Below are 15,468 nucleotides of genomic sequence, written 5' to 3' on the forward strand. Positions count from 1 at the left end.
ACTGTAACAAAGTGGGTGGATAGATGTTCACAGTGGGCTGGACAATAACTCAGAATTAAAGTTATGATTTGTTGTATCTTCATCCGTAGAAGCTCAAACTAAGATGGCCTTCATTCAGAAAGGTGGATGTAGAAGATCGGGAGGTTTTGTGTAAGTGAGCCTGAGGCTCGTCACTGAGACGGGAACGAGCTGCCGCCTTAACAACAGGGTCGTCCACCGCAGACGCACCCACTACTCTGACTTAAGCACAAGCCTGCGTCCTGCCACGTAGTTTTTTTAAAGGTATTTCAGTTTTATTACATTTTGAACTGTGTTTGAGCTAGAGGTGAATGCTCTATAAGAAGTGGTCACATCAGCAGGTGACCTCTCTGAGAAGGTACTGCTGTGTCATGGGTGGGACTTTGTGGCCTCGAGGTGAACCCTCTGCACAGCAGCGTGTGATTTTCTGCTTGCAGTCAGTCCTTCCTTCTGATCCCGCCAGCCTGCTGCCACGAGTCAGGCAGACGTGGTTCATGTTAACTCAGCAGCGAACACGTGTCAGTAAAAATCCTACAGCAGATTTTCTTCATATGCAATCACAAACCTGTCTTTGTGCAATAAAATCTTATCGGCTTCAGGCAAAACGCCCGTGTTTGGAACGTTTGTGGGAGGTTCCTGTGACCTTGCAGACAGAGGCCGGGAGGCGGGGTTAGAGCCGAGCGGCACACGCTCACACAGGAAGCCCAGAGAGCACGTGTAGAAATGCAGCGAGTGGCAGAGGTGGATGTCAGTTGCCGAGCTTCAGTCAGTGTTTAACGTTTTGCTTCCTGCCTTTCTGTAACTCCACCAGGAATGATTTCGCCTCGAGCTTCGCCCTGGGTGCTACTCGGTGTCAGTGAACGCCACACACACAGAAATGACAGTCTGCTCTGCTTTACTTAGATGAGCACAACCCAGTCAAAGGACACTTGATTGATTAACGAGCAGCCATTGAGTTATTGATCAATCGTTGGGTGTCTCCACATGCGGCTGGTTCTGTCTGAACACTGAAAAAATCTAATCTGGACTGAACCCAAACCAGGAATGTTTCTCAGGAATTACTGAACAATTCTTATCATATAGTTCAAATTACCGCTGGTCCTGTCACATCTTGAACCGGGGGTATGCGGTGAGCTGGTGTCGGTCCAGTCCTCAGTCCACGGCATGGATGAAGCTAAGCGTTACTTGGTTTTTCATGCTTGGGCACTGTCAGGTTTTCTTGTTTGAATCACAAACTGTGGTCAGAGTGTGTGGACTCGCCACCGACGATGCTTCCCGCGTGGGCTCGTTTCACTAACGTGTGGATTGGTGTTATGGTGAGCACGATCTGATATCCTCGTGTCGGTGTTGTTCCCACATCATCATAATAAATGTTGTTCCAGGTTCAACATTGCAAGTGACCAATCGCATTGTTGTGACGTCATACTTTTGCGACTTCAGAAAAAAGCGCCGTAAAAAAAAAAATCTACTTAACTTGCGAGAAACCACCTCTGTCCGCCGATCCAGCAATTTGAATTCTTTGCATTTCAGGATGCTGTTCTTTAATAAACGGTAAGCATTATGCATATTGTCCTTGCAACACTGGAATTTCATAAATGAATGAATGGCTTGGCTTGCAAAAGTACATCACAACAATGTGATTGGTCACTTGCAATGTTGAACCTGGAACAACATTTATTATGATGATGTGGGAACAACACCGACACGAGGATATCAGATCATCTGTTATGGTGAGGAGGTGCGCAAGAAAAACTCCCACACTAAGCTCCAATCACACACATTTGTTTTGGCGTCTCTGTGTTTTCCTGCTCGTCTGTTTCTTTCTTCCTGTTAAAAGAGAGTTTTTGCTTCCTTCTCTTGCTGAGTGCTCAAAGGGTTGTTGGGGTTTCTCTTAAAGCTGTGGGGTTACAACGACTTAAAGGCGAGCAAGCCCTGATGATTCAGACCAAACCAACAGCATATTTTGGGTTAAACTGATTTGGTTTGACAGATACACAAACTTTAGAGGTTTTGGTGGAGCATATGACCAACATGTGACCACCTGGTGCTGAAGGTGGTTAAAACCCACCCACATGAGAGGGCAGGTACGGCGCTTGTTTTCCTTCTGTGTGACATCTGTCAGCAGTAATCTGATTGATCGTCTACTCTGACATCCAGCGGGAGAAACATTGGAGTTACGGAGCATCTGGAGGCTTTAAGGCCTCATAACTTCACACTGGATGTAAATATTTGTATATAAAAATTAATGAGCATCGTGGAGGAGATGGTTTTGTTTGGTAGAGCACAAAGCATAAAATTAAAACTACTTACAGCAGTCTTTTTCCTGTAAATGAAGTCCAGCTTTTCAGTGAAACGTCTCATTCATCAGCATCACAGACACCAAATTAATGATGCCGTTTCTTCAGTTTGAGCACAGATCGTCTCCTGATGGTGCAAATTTAAAAATCTCTGCATCCTCTGGACAAATGTGACCCAGTGTTCCGAGGTGCAGTTCGATGTGGACGAGCCTGTGAAAGCTCTTTTCTCCTTTTTAGGACACCACAGCAGCAGGGTTTGGTGAAAGAGAAGGGATTTCAAGGGAGGGGAAGCATTAATGCTGGCGCCGATATATCACAAACACATCGGCGTGGCTGTGGCAGGTCAGTTGTTTTTCAGATATTAAGTAATCCCACGGTAGCAACGTTCAGACAGAGAAGCCTGCAGTCACATTATCACCTGACTGCAGGAGCGATCATCGTCCTGACAGTGGAACGTTGGACCGAGGCCTCCACGTGAGCGGATGTGTTCATCGTAGACGGCGTTTTGTTTTCACATGGTGCTCGGTTTAATTCGTATGGAGCTCTGCAGGAACAGGTCCGAACACCTTAGGCAGCTCCCCTGTCCCTCACCTAGATTTCTGAAGTCAGGTCTTTGTTTAACACGAGCCATAGAAACAGTAACTCTGAATGTTAAAGCTTGTGTTGCTAACATGGGGCTAACTCAGAGACAGAGGCTCCGCAGTTCAGAAGTCTAACTTCCTGTCAGCTCTCTGAAGGTGAGCCACAGATGGTTTTCTGAAGACTTGTGGTCACGGAGAGACGAGGACGTCAAGCCCAGCTCACCATTTCTCACAGCTGTGTGTTACTGCTTCACCTGCAGCCTGGTCTCTCTCTCTCTCTCACACACACACACACACTCTGGTCCCACTCTGACATCATCTGTGTGACATTAAAGCACTCGGTCTGGTGTTTTCTGGTCTTCGGGGTCTCATTACATGATTAAAAATGGCGCTCTGCTTCCTGACATCATTCATGGCTGTCTGTGTATTTACCACCACGCTGGAAACTACACACACACACACACGCACACACACAGCGCTTTGAAACTGAAACCTCACACACACACACTGATGAAGAGGGGCAGCGTGGACCGGAGATCCATCACATGAGATGTTAACAACATGCTAACGTGTTTTTAAAGCCGCAGCTCAGGTTTCTTTTTAATTGCTGCATACGATGAAGGTGTCAGTGAACAGATCTGTTGATGTTCTGATCAGCAGGTGAAATCGTTTCAGTTTGACGGCCTCCATGTGTTTCCATCCTGCAGAGGAAAGCTGCAGATTCAGAGAGAAACTTGAGAAATCCGAGCGGATTCAGCAGTTCGTCCTCCTCTGAGACTCACCACCAACTGTAACGTGGCCCCAGCTGCTCTCTGCTGGGGTAGCTTTGCATGACTTACAGTTCAGAATAAGATGATGTCTGATTTCAGCTGATCATAAACATACAGCAGCCATGCTTCGGTTTCTGCCTGAGAACAGGAAGCTCACTTTCTGGTGACTCATGGTGGCTTTAGTTTCCTTTGAATCACAGGGACACGTGTGTGACAGACGTGTGAGAGTAAAATGAGTTGCACAGCTGATGTGAGTGATGGAGATGTTGTTTAGTCCGTATCGATGGCGTCAGGAACTCATGTGTAGAACAATGTGTAGCACAGACTTTTCTAAAGGAAACATGTTGGAGCTGAAACATAATCAGCGTTCGTAATCATGGCGCCTGTTTGTTGCTTTGAGTCATAGCAATGATGTGTCAACATGTCTGCAGCTCGGAGAGGAGCACAGCGTGAACCTGAACTGTATCTGCAGACACCTGCAGAGCTGGAGGAGTTAAACTCAGGAGAACAGAAGAACATCAGAACCCGTCACGATCAGGGAAACGAGCTGGGACCAGATCAGTCTCCCACATTATCTGCACAAACCAAACTGCTGGAAAATCAGCTGTAAATTCAACGTTAGGATGACGTTTAATCATGCGCTGCCCTGTCGCTCATGCACACATTCACATGCATGACCCTGTGTCTGTCATATCAAAGATGGACCTTCCACCATGGTGTCACCTCCTAGTAGCGAAGCCTCCGTTTGTTTTTGGGGTGAAGAGCTTAGCTCTCCCCTGATGCTTGCTAGCTTAGCCATAAAATCCTAAAACTAGAGCTCCGTCTTCTTGGATGGTCTGTTAGTCCAGTGACCTCACAGCAGCCATGTTATTGGTCACATGATGTCATTAAAAATGCTACAAAAGCTCCAACAGCATAAACGCTCTGACTAGGAGCAACAGCCACCTGTGTCACCATCTGCCTGTCAGTCAGAGAGGCCACGCCCCTAATAATGCAAACTGACCACACTGTCTCTGTAACAGGCTCTAAATGTTTCTGCTTTAACATGAGGACCTGCTCACTGCTGCCTCTGCAGAGAATTAGAGGAACTGCAGGCTCATGTGTCAGCCCTGGAGGTCGATGGCTGTCAGCTCCAGCAAACCCCTTTTTTTCCACACTACGTCACGAACACGTACGATTCTGTAATGTGCGTAATTTTCTTTCCTGGTCAGATTTAAAATTATCTCTGTTGTTTCACAGTGTGTGTGTGTGTGTGTCGGCTTCACTAAATGAGCCCGTACACGGCGTGATGCTGTAAACATGCTAATATTTCTTAATGGCACACTCCTACATTGATATGCATGTAAACTGTAGACCGTTAACCCTCTCCTCCTCACACACACACACACACACACACACACGTTGCTTGGCTCTCTGTTTTTCATTAATATCAAGTGATTGAGCGTAACATTAGCAGATAAAGCGCAGACTAAGATGACACGTAAGCCGCGGACGGAGGAATTAAAGTCTAATATAATCAGTCGGCCTGCGTGAGGAAAAGCCATCAGTCGTCACACGGCTGACATTTTGATTTCCGACGTTTCTGCAGAGCGAGCGCGTTGGATGGAGACGGATTTCTCTTTTAAGTAAAGAGATGCATACGTGATTGTTCAAAGGGTTTTCTCGCACGGCTTTAAAGTCACACACATACGTGCGAGTATCGATCTCTCAGGTGTTTGCGTGTCCGTCTCGCTGGTTATTTTCAGAGCACGTCACTTTTTATTAGCTTAATAAATCACATTTGTTGTCAATCAAGCAGCAGAGAATAATTGGATATGGTTGAAGCCTTGCGTGATGGATTATAAATCATTCAAGATTAAATTAAAAGATAATGCACAAACTTAATGGTTTGTGTTTTGCAGTCTAAATTGCCTCGGAGCAGAGCTGTTTTCCAGTTTTATTGCGCACCGTTTTTCTTTTCTCCCAAACTCGGCACATTTTACACCTTTTATTGCCTCCGTGGAACTTCTTTCAGCCTCTTTACATCCACGTTTGCCGCGCAGATTCATTCGAAGGACTTCTTTTGTTTCATGCCCACATTCAGGAAGATGTCATTCTGTGTGTTTACATCCAGCCTGTAAGTCGAGCTCTACTGAGCACCAGAGAAAGGCATTATTTCTGCGAGGCGAGGAGGACTAAAGAAGAGCGGCGGACGCGGAGAACAAGCTCCGCCGTGGGTGCGATCCCACGCCCGCTGAATTTAAGTGTGTCCGTTTGCATTGGAACAGAGCGGGCGTTATCATAATCGCCTCCTGCCTACTTGACAGAACCTTAAAGTGATCCTGTCATTTTGTTTACACCCAGGCCTCGCTGTGATTTACTCGGCAACACACACACACGTGCACGCACGCTCCCCCGGCGAGCCGGGTCGAGTGGACTGGATGACATCTTTTGATCAGAGCTGTCCAAAGAGATCAGAGCAGACTGGCAGGTAATAGATACCAAGCAACTTCCCACACTCGCTGTGTGCACGTTTCCACTCAGAATGCAAAAGCTCTGAGATCACCGCTGAACCGAGAGCACGTTAGCTACACAGCTTTATCAGCTGTGCTGTCGTCATGGCAATAGTCAGCTGTGAAACCTCCCAAGCTGACGTCCATGCAGGTGAACGCTGTCGCCAATGCTGCTCCAGACTGCTAGCAGCTATGAGGCCACACGCCTCATAGCTAGAGGAACTACAGCACCCTGAGTGCACGTGCAGAAGGGCTATCCCACCAATTTGTCTGTGCATTTCAAATCACTATAATTAAGCGTTATTGATCGTGGATTCAATTAACTTCATTAACGTGGCTGCTCTGCTGACTGCGGAGGGACAGACGTGAGGCAGGGAGAGGACGTGATCATCATGAAGCAGCGCTCCCCGAGCCGTGTCTCGTTACCGTGTCGTTAGGTGGTATTGTTCACTGAGAGACAACACTCCATGTCAGGAGGCTAGAGGGGGCTAAACGTGCGGCTGGATCAGTTTTAGGCATTAAAGCCGCTCGACGTGCTTCAGGAAAAGATGGTTAAAGTTCCACCCTCACCACATTAACCTCCTAAGACCCGAACTCTTCCACGGCAGCATTTTTAATTTCTCTTTGATATTTTGGCTAATTGGGGCCCGATGAATGTAAAAACAAAGAATTACCAGATTTTTTTTTACCTAATTTTTTTTTTAAAGAAAATGAGAGCCACATATGAGGATATTTGTTTAAAATTTTGATAGAACAGCAGCAGTATAATGTCCTGAAAAACTGGAAAAAAATTTGTATTTTTTCTCCTCTCAGATCAAACCAGCTTCTCCACCCTGCTGATCCTTCATCTGCAGCTTGCTCTACTAATTAAAAGAGCACCTGCATACCTGGTGTGTTTGACCCTGCCTCCTCGTACTGCAGCGTGGTATATGTGTGTACGCGTGCGTACTGATCTCAGTATCCTGGGTCACAATCGAGCCCGAGCCAGCAGCGTTGGGGATCATCTCAGCGTGTGTGTCCTCATTTTTTACTTCACTCCTCCCCCCTCATCCTCCCTCCTCCTCCCTCCTCTCTGGTGTACATGGCTAATTCACCTGCAGTAAAATCAGAGCTGCAGGATTTTTGACCCCTCACACATGCCGTACACACGATGAAAATATTACAGTGTGATGTCACAGAGAAGCAGAGTGACTGGAAAAGTCTTTCTCAGTATACATGAGGAAGTTTTCAGATGCTGCATTTAAACTTTGGTCTTCTTAAGAAAGGTGAAGGTCTTTGTGAAGGTGAAGGCCTGAAGGACTTTGGATAGTACAAATCTGAATCGACGTCATGTCTTTAAACATCTCCTGCTGAGAAATTTAGAGAAGTTCATAATTCACTTCCTGCCACTGAGATGATGTATCATCTTAGAGCTGCTCGCCTGTCTCCAGCCTTTTCATCAGAGCACAGACTCAGCTAACTCATCAGAGGTGCTGCACGAGAACATCTGGACCTCCTGCAGGCTGCGTGTTAGGATAAAACTCGGGCTGACAGACTGAGGGACTGCTCAGAGACTCCAGGAGAATCCAGGAGGAACCGTTGGAAGAACCACAAACATTAGCAACACAAAGCCTTTAAACGAGGAAGAACCACTGATCTTCAAATCTCATTGCCTTTGTTGCAGTTCTGCTCTTTGTTCCACACTTTCACCACTAAAACGTGGTTTCCAATAAAAGCTGTGTACTTTACAGAGACGTGGATTCTCTCAGAGGCGGCTCGCCGTAATGTGGTTTCACGTGCTCACGTTTGGCCTCGATGAGCGCTCTGGGCTGCTGTGGCTCTGCACGGTTCTCTTACACAGCTGTCGTTTGGGCTGATTCACAGCAGATGGTGAGTGCTCGTATGCACGGGTGGCGGCTCGAGACAGACGGAGGGAGAGCCAAGGAGGCTGAGAGACGAAACGCATTCAGATACACAGCTGCTTTATTGCAACAAAGGGCGCCGTTACCGCACGTAGTGTCGGTGAGAGGTCAGATGACCGTACGGGTTTAAAGCGCTCGCCGTGACGCGTTTAAAGCTTTTCAGGTGGACCCTGAAAACAAACTCCAGAGATCGCCTCGAGGCACAGAGCTGTTACACTGCAGTGCATACAGTACATACAGGAAGTGTGTGTGTGCGCGTGATGGCTCGGGGATATCTGTGTCTCTCTACATCTGTTTATCCCACGGCAGTGTCGTATCATCGCCGACGGCAAACAGGAGCCTGACAATGACAAAGACTCCTCTCTCCGTTTCACTGCTGATGCAGTACACACACGTACATTACAGACACACACATACACACACATGATGCCAGCAGGTCGTGCAGGTATTCCAGGCAGGAAGTTTTGTTTGTGTCACTTTGCTCCGGTTTCAGTGGTTTTTTTCCTGCTCAACAAAAACCTGTTAAAACCATCTGAGCTATGGCAAGATTCGGTTAAAGCACGACCGACCTCTCAGCGTCATTCCCCCACTGTGTCCAGTCTTTGCCGAACAGACAGCATGGGGACGTAACCTTATTGGCTAGAATAATCAGCTCAGAGACAGTGGGACCAGACCTCTGACGGTGTCTGCGGCAGCTCGTTTCTTTGGCCACATTCACGCTGCAGGTCTTAATGCTCCATTCCGATTTTTTTCATCAAATCCGATTTTTTTGTCTGCTCGTTCACACTACAAACAAAATGCGACAGCCAACGCGCTCTAGTGTGAACCCTCAAAGTGGCCGCATGCGCAAAAGAAGACGTCACACACAACGCGCTCTGTTTACACCCAGAGCAAACAGTATGTTTGACTGATGGCCTCAATATAAAGACTTCGGACTTTACGTTTCCCAACTTTGCTTTAAGTTATAAAGTTATTGTGTTATCTACATTTGTCCTAATAATGATCCTTACTGCTGTTTTAGAGGAGCAGTGCTTCAGAGGATAGCTGCAGATTTCTGTCAGAATCTGCAGATTATACAGTACAAATAAAATGTTCACGTTTCTCCAACGTTGTCTTCCCAACAGTTGTACTGGATGGAAGCGTTCGTGATGTCTTCTCCGGCGCTGATAATTGGCGTCTGTATTGTGTCAGTGACATAAAAGACGGATTTAATGCGACATGACCATCAAACAGCAGTCCCTTTCTAAAACATCAGATATGTATTGGATTCAGGACCACATACGAAAGTGACCCAGATCGGATTTAAAAATATCGGATTTGTGCCGTTCACACTGTCACACCATGATCGGATAGATGGGTCGCAGAAGGTCCAAAAAGTCGCTTTCGCCTGCAGTGTGAACGTAGCCTTTGTGTCTGTGAAAGCGGTGGATTGTGGTTACAGATGCATTTCCTGTGCTTACACGCCAGGTCAGATGGGCGAGTGACAGCCCGTTACACACACACACACACCCTCTCCTTCTGTATCTGTTGCATGTGCGCGTGCGAGCACGCTCAGCTCGACGTGCACAGCGCGAGCGTTGCTCATCTGCTTCCCCTCTGATGGACTTATTAACCAAAGAAAACATTGGTAGTTGCACGGAGAGGCGACAGTGTGATTTGTCTTGATGCATCTCTTCTCTGTGTGATTTCCACTGTATTCTTCTTAAACTGGAGGGATTTGAATATAAATGGAGATCCTCGAGCCGTCTCCCTGCAGCTAAACTGTAAATAATAACTCTAAACTTTTTTCTAATCTTCTGTAATTGAAGCAAATGGGTTTTGCGGGGAGAGATTTGTCGCAGGGAAACGTACATACATTTTTTTTATTTACGAGGAGGCGAGGGCTGAGCGGTGTAATGAGTGAACATGCATGCTTAATTTAAATGGCGAGTGTGTCTGTTAGGGAATGCATTAGAGTCTGCAGAAGAAGCGTAAGACATATTAATTGACAGACAGGAACCGCTGTCTCCGAGGTTGATACAAGTAATTTATTACTTCAGAAACGAATGCCACCGCCAGAATGTGCTTCATTAATTTCAAATTTAGTTTTAATTTCAAGCTGTTGCCCCTTGAGAAGAATAAGGTGGCAAGTTGTGTTTGAAGAGACATTTTTCGCCTCTCCCTCACTTCATCTTTCTCTTCCCATCCTCAGTCTCTCTCTCCGCCTGTCTCCCGCTGATTTTGTGCAGAACAAAGACCTGAGGGAGGAGGGGCGGGGTGCTGACTCGGTTCCAATGAGAAAACAATGTCAGTGCGAGCACGAGTCCCGTTTATGGGAGTAAATCCTTCATCTGTGAACGATTGCACAAAGTGTGAAGCCCGTGCCGTCGGCTCATGCTGCCTCTCAACAGGTTCAGAAGATGTCCTGAAGATCGAGGCTGTTTCACTCACAGATACGCTGCATTTATTTGTTTGCTGCTTCAGAGAAAGCAGTCAGGCCATGTACACGATGCAAACATTTCATTTATCCTTATTCAAAGCAACACGCGCCCGTCATGATGCATGTGCCCCTCACACACACTAAAGCAGGGGTGTCAAACTCCAGTCCTCGAGGGCCGCTGTCCTGCAACGTTTCCATGCATCCCTGCTGCAACACACCTGAATAAAACTGACTGCATGCTGGTGTGGCAACCCCCAACCTGCTCATTTAAATAAATGTGTTTGGAAAAATGTACTTCTAAAAGTACTTTTACTGCACCATGTTCATTCACTCGTGAGCTGCTGTAACATGAATCAAGTGGCTGAACTGCCACCTCAGCATGCAGTCAAGTTCGTTAGAGTCTTGCTAATGACGTACTAATTTTATTCAGGTGTGCTGCAGCAGTGATACATGGAAAAGATTCAGGACAGCGGCCGCCGAGGACTGGAGTTTGATCCTTTAGCTGTTCAGGGAAATATTAGCAACATGTTTCAAAAATCACATTAGTCAGAAGAGTTTTCATCATGATGAATCAACTCTGAGACTAATACAATCCTCCTCCTGTGGTAGGTCTAACCGATCTCTCTCTGTCTTTGTTCTTCATTTCGCAGCATACGTCCCTGAAGATGAGAAGGAAGCAGCTATGTTGGATGAAGACCTGGATGGAGACGACTCGGCCCAGGACGGGGAAGAGCCCGCTGCCAAACTCCTGTGTCCAGACAAGGACTTCCTCTTCAAGGACCGTCCGGGCTTCCGTGACTCCCCCAACGCCACTGACTTCTCTGGTCAGGAGCTGGACAGCGAGTCCCATCTGAGCGAAACCAGTGACAGAATGTCTGACTTTGATAGCTCCTCACTTAAAAATGAGGACGAGATCCTCCATTCTAAAGATCCCTCCAATGCCCTGTCGCCGTCCTCCTCCTCTACCATGATGGCCGCCGCCAACGCTGCCGCCACTGTCGCTGGCGAAGAGGCCATATTAGCAGCAACAGGCTCTGTTGCTGACAGCCTGGAGAAGATGAAGGCCATTTACACCTCTTTTCTGACCAATTCCTATTGGTCCACCCTAAACCTGAACCTGAGCCAGCCCCCAGCGGAGAAGCCCCCCCGCAGCCACAGCAGCAGCAGCAGCAGCAGCAGTAGCAGCAGCTGTGGGAGCGGAGGCTACGACTGGCACCAGACAGCCATGGCTAAAACCCTCCAGCAGGTCTCCCAGAACCACCACAACAGGATGGCGCTGGTCCAACATCCTACAGTGGCCGTGAGCACCCCATCAACAGAACCCAACCTCTTCAGTACCGTCCAGCTCTACCGGCAGAGCTCCAAGCTCTATGGCTCCATATTCACTGGTGCCAGCAAATTCCGCTGTAAGGACTGCAGCGCAGCATACGACACGCTGGTGGAGCTCACGGTGCACATGAATGAGACGGGCCACTACCGTGATGATAACCACGAGACGGATGGCGAGGGAGCTAAACGGTGGTCCAAACCTAGGAAACGATCTTTGCTGGAGATGGAAGGGAAGGAGGACGCGCAGAAGGTTCTGAAGTGCATGTACTGTGGACACTCTTTTGAATCCCTTCAGGACCTGAGTGTCCACATGATTAAGACGAAACACTACCAGAAAGTGCCTCTGAAAGAGCCTGTCACACCTGTGACAGCTAAGATTATCTCTTCTGCTCGAAAGAGAGCCCCTCTTGACCTGGACATCCCCAGCTCGCCAGACTCTAATGGAGGCGCCACACCAAAGCCCACCTCCCTCAGTGACTCTGGCGATATACTCCAAAAGGTCACCAACCCTTACATCACGCCCAACAACCGCTATGGACACCAAAATGGTGCCAGCTATGCCTGGCAGTTCGAATCCAGGAAGTCACAGATCCTCAAATGCATGGAGTGCGGCAGCTCTCACGACACGCTGCAGGAGCTCACGGCTCACATGATGGTGACAGGACATTTCATCAAAGTCACCAACTCTGCGATTAAGAAAGGCAAACCGATCATAGAGGCATCCGCCCAGGCACCGAGGTCAAACTCAGCAGCTGAAGAGAAGGTGCAGTCGGTCCCCCTGGCTGCTACCACCTTCTCCCCTCCACCTGCCCCGGTGCCTCCTCCGACCAGCATCTCCCCCACTCCTATGGTTATGGAGATAAAGAAGGAGGCGAAGGAGGAGGAGTGCACTGCAGAGTCCATTCTGAATAATGTTAACAATGTGAGCAAGGAGAAAAAGGCCGTAGGTGAGGAGGAGGTTGAGGAAAAGTTTGATATCACTTCAAAGTATAGCTATCTGACTGAGGAGGATCTGGAGGAAAGTCCAAAGGGGGGTCTTGATATCCTCAAGTCCTTGGAGAACACAGTGACCTCAGCCATCAACAAGGCCCAGAATGGAGCTCCCAGCTGGGGAGGATATCCCAGCATCCACGCTGCCTACCAGCTACCAAACATCATGAAGCTTTCACTGGGTACCTCTGGAAAGAGCTCCCCACTGAAATATATGTTCCCCGGAGGGGAGATCCTCTCCCCCACTGCCAAGAACCAGCCGCTGATCTCGCCTCCTAGCTGCCAGACCTCTCCACTACCTAAAAACAACTTCCATGCTATGGAGGAACTCGTCAAGAAAGTGACAGAGAAGGTGGCCAAGGTGGAGGAGAAAATGAGGGAGCCGGCTGCTGTTGTGAGGGGCTCTCCTCTGAGGCGCACCACCCCTTCACCGTGCAACAGCGAGGCAGAGGAGTCAGCCCGAGGAGAGTCCCCCAAAGAAAGCCAACCAGGAGGCAGTAAGACCCCTGAGAATGCAAGTGCAGAAGAAGAAAATGGACCCAACCACAGAGATGCAAACGGGGATGTCTCTACAAAGGAGACGGCAGAGAATGGTGTAGAGTCTGCTGCCGTGACCTCACCCCCACCCACCTCTGCGTGTGGCAGCACAGCCATCATCACTGATCACCCGCCTCCAGAACAGCCGTTTGTGAACCCTCTGAGTGCGCTGCAGTCCGTCATGAACGTGCACCTGGGGAAGGCCGCCAAGCCGGCCCTGCCCTCCTTGGACCCAATGAGCATGCTGTTCAAGATGAGCAACAGCTTGGCTGAGAAAGCAGCAGTGGCCGCTTCTACACCACCAGCACAGACCAAAAAGACCGGTAGCGAGCACCTCGAGCGATATTTCTACCAGCAGCATCTGAACAACGACCAACCCATAGACCTTACCAAAGGAAAAAATGCAGACAAAAGCAGCAACTCTTTGGGGTCGACATCTCTCTCCTCCCCCACTTCCACCCCATCCTCGGTGTCTCCCTCCTCCACCATCAGCATGACCAAAGCCTCAGCTGCAGTAGCTTCCTTCATGTCCACATCACCTCTGAGAGAAAACGCCCTCTCAGATATCTCAGACATGTTGAGGAACCTGACAGAAAGCCAGGCTGTGTCCAAGTCCTCCACGCCCACCAGCCAGTCCGAGCGCTCTGATATCGACGGCGTCACGCAGGAAGAGACCGAAGATGTTTCGCCTGCCCAGAAGCGTAAAGGCCGCCAGTCCAACTGGAACCCTCAGCACCTCCTCATCCTACAGGCCCAGTTTGCTTCCAGTCTCAGACAAACAAATGACGGCAAGTACATGATGTCGGACCTGAGCCCACAGGAAAGAATGCATATCTCCCGCTTTACGGGTCTCTCCATGACAACCATATCCCATTGGCTGGCAAATGTCAAGTACCAGCTGAGGAGAACCGGTGGCACAAAGTTCTTGAAGAACCTGGATTCTGGTCACCCTGTGTTTTTCTGCAGTGACTGCGCCTCTCAGATTCGCTCGCCGTCCACCTACGTCAGCCACCTGGAATCCCACCTGGGCTTTCGCCTGCGAGACCTGGCGAAGCTTTCTGGGGAGCAGCTGCTCAGCCAGATCTCCCAGCAACACCACCACCAACGCCATACCAAAGGACTGTCTGAGAAACTGTTCTCCAACCTCCACCCGTCCAGCCACCCTTTGCCGTCCTCACTCCCCACATCCATCCCGTCCTCCTTACCCATCTCCCTGTCCTCATCCTTAACCACATCTCTGCCCTCCTCCGAATCGCCGTTGCCCTCTCCCGAGGACGACGACAGCGGCGCCCTTTATCAGTGCAAACTGTGTAATCGGACATTTGCGAGCAAGCACGCGGTCAAGCTTCACCTGAGTAAGACTCATGGGAAGTCGCCAGAGGATCACCTCATGTATGTGTGCGAGCTGGACAAACAGTAGCACCGGCTTGCTCGCCGTCTCTGACAGATGAGAAACGATGACGAAGGACGCCTTAAGCGTTAGGACTGCACAAAGATGCCATGCAACTACTGCTCTGAGTTTCGGCACATGGTTTTACATTTTGTGTTGTAGAAGATTTTTAATTTTATTATGTATGATGTAGACTGACTTTTCACGCAGACGTTCATTTTTTTTAAGGGCGGGGATTGGGTGGGGGCTGATGGGGCAGTATATGAAGTAAAAAAAAAGAGCTCTAAAACAAAGTGTTTGTATTTTGAGATTTGTGTAAATGGATTTCTGTTGTTTTTATATTTTGGCATCACTGAGGTGTGATAAGCTGCATGCATAAAAAAACAAAGTTTAGTTGAACCTTCTGGAGCTAAACCTGGTGCCCTTTTCATGGTTTGTTTTCTCTTTTCACTCCTGACTGCTCTGTCTTCTGTTTCATTGTTTTTGGTGCTGAGGCAGCATTTAAAATTTAACCCTCTGAGTACGTCAAAGCATTTCTGCACCGGACATCCAAACACTGTCGACTTGAGATTAGAGATTGGAAATTTATCGAGGCCCTCGTGAAAATTAGACACGCGTCACGTCCCAAGCAGAGAAAATGTCGAGTCAAGCAGATCCTCCGCCCGATGCGGGATCCTCGTCTCACAGGATGTGACACAAATATCGCAGCTTTGTGAATAAAAGGGGAAAAAAAAGATTTACTTT

At 48.4% G+C, this 15,468-nt stretch overlaps 1 protein-coding gene across 5 annotated transcripts in view; it reads left to right on the top strand.

The window, feature by feature from the left end:
* Positions 1-14,963, top strand: part of tshz3b (teashirt zinc finger homeobox 3b) — a 29,466-nt gene extending 14,503 nt beyond the window's left edge. Inside the window, exons 1-2 of one of the 5 annotated variants that reach the window (XM_082545367.1) lie at positions 2,606-2,657; positions 11,129-14,963. In XM_082545367.1, the coding sequence (XP_082401493.1) occupies positions 2,612-2,657; positions 11,129-14,754 (3,672 nt within the window). In that variant the 5' untranslated portion in view covers positions 2,606-2,611 and the 3' untranslated portion in view covers positions 14,755-14,963. Of the gene's footprint in view, positions 1-2,605; positions 2,658-5,749; positions 6,137-8,741; positions 8,785-11,128 lie in introns of those variants that run through there. The other 4 variants (XM_082545371.1, XM_082545370.1, XM_082545369.1 and 1 more) reach the window with 4 other exon arrangements.
* The last annotated feature ends 505 nt before the right edge of the window (positions 14,964-15,468 follow it).

The sequence above is a fragment of the Aulonocara stuartgranti genome (assembly GCF_965226115.1).
Source record: "Aulonocara stuartgranti genome assembly, chromosome: 1".
In the NCBI taxonomy this organism is placed as follows: Eukaryota; Metazoa; Chordata; class Actinopteri; order Cichliformes; family Cichlidae; genus Aulonocara; species Aulonocara stuartgranti.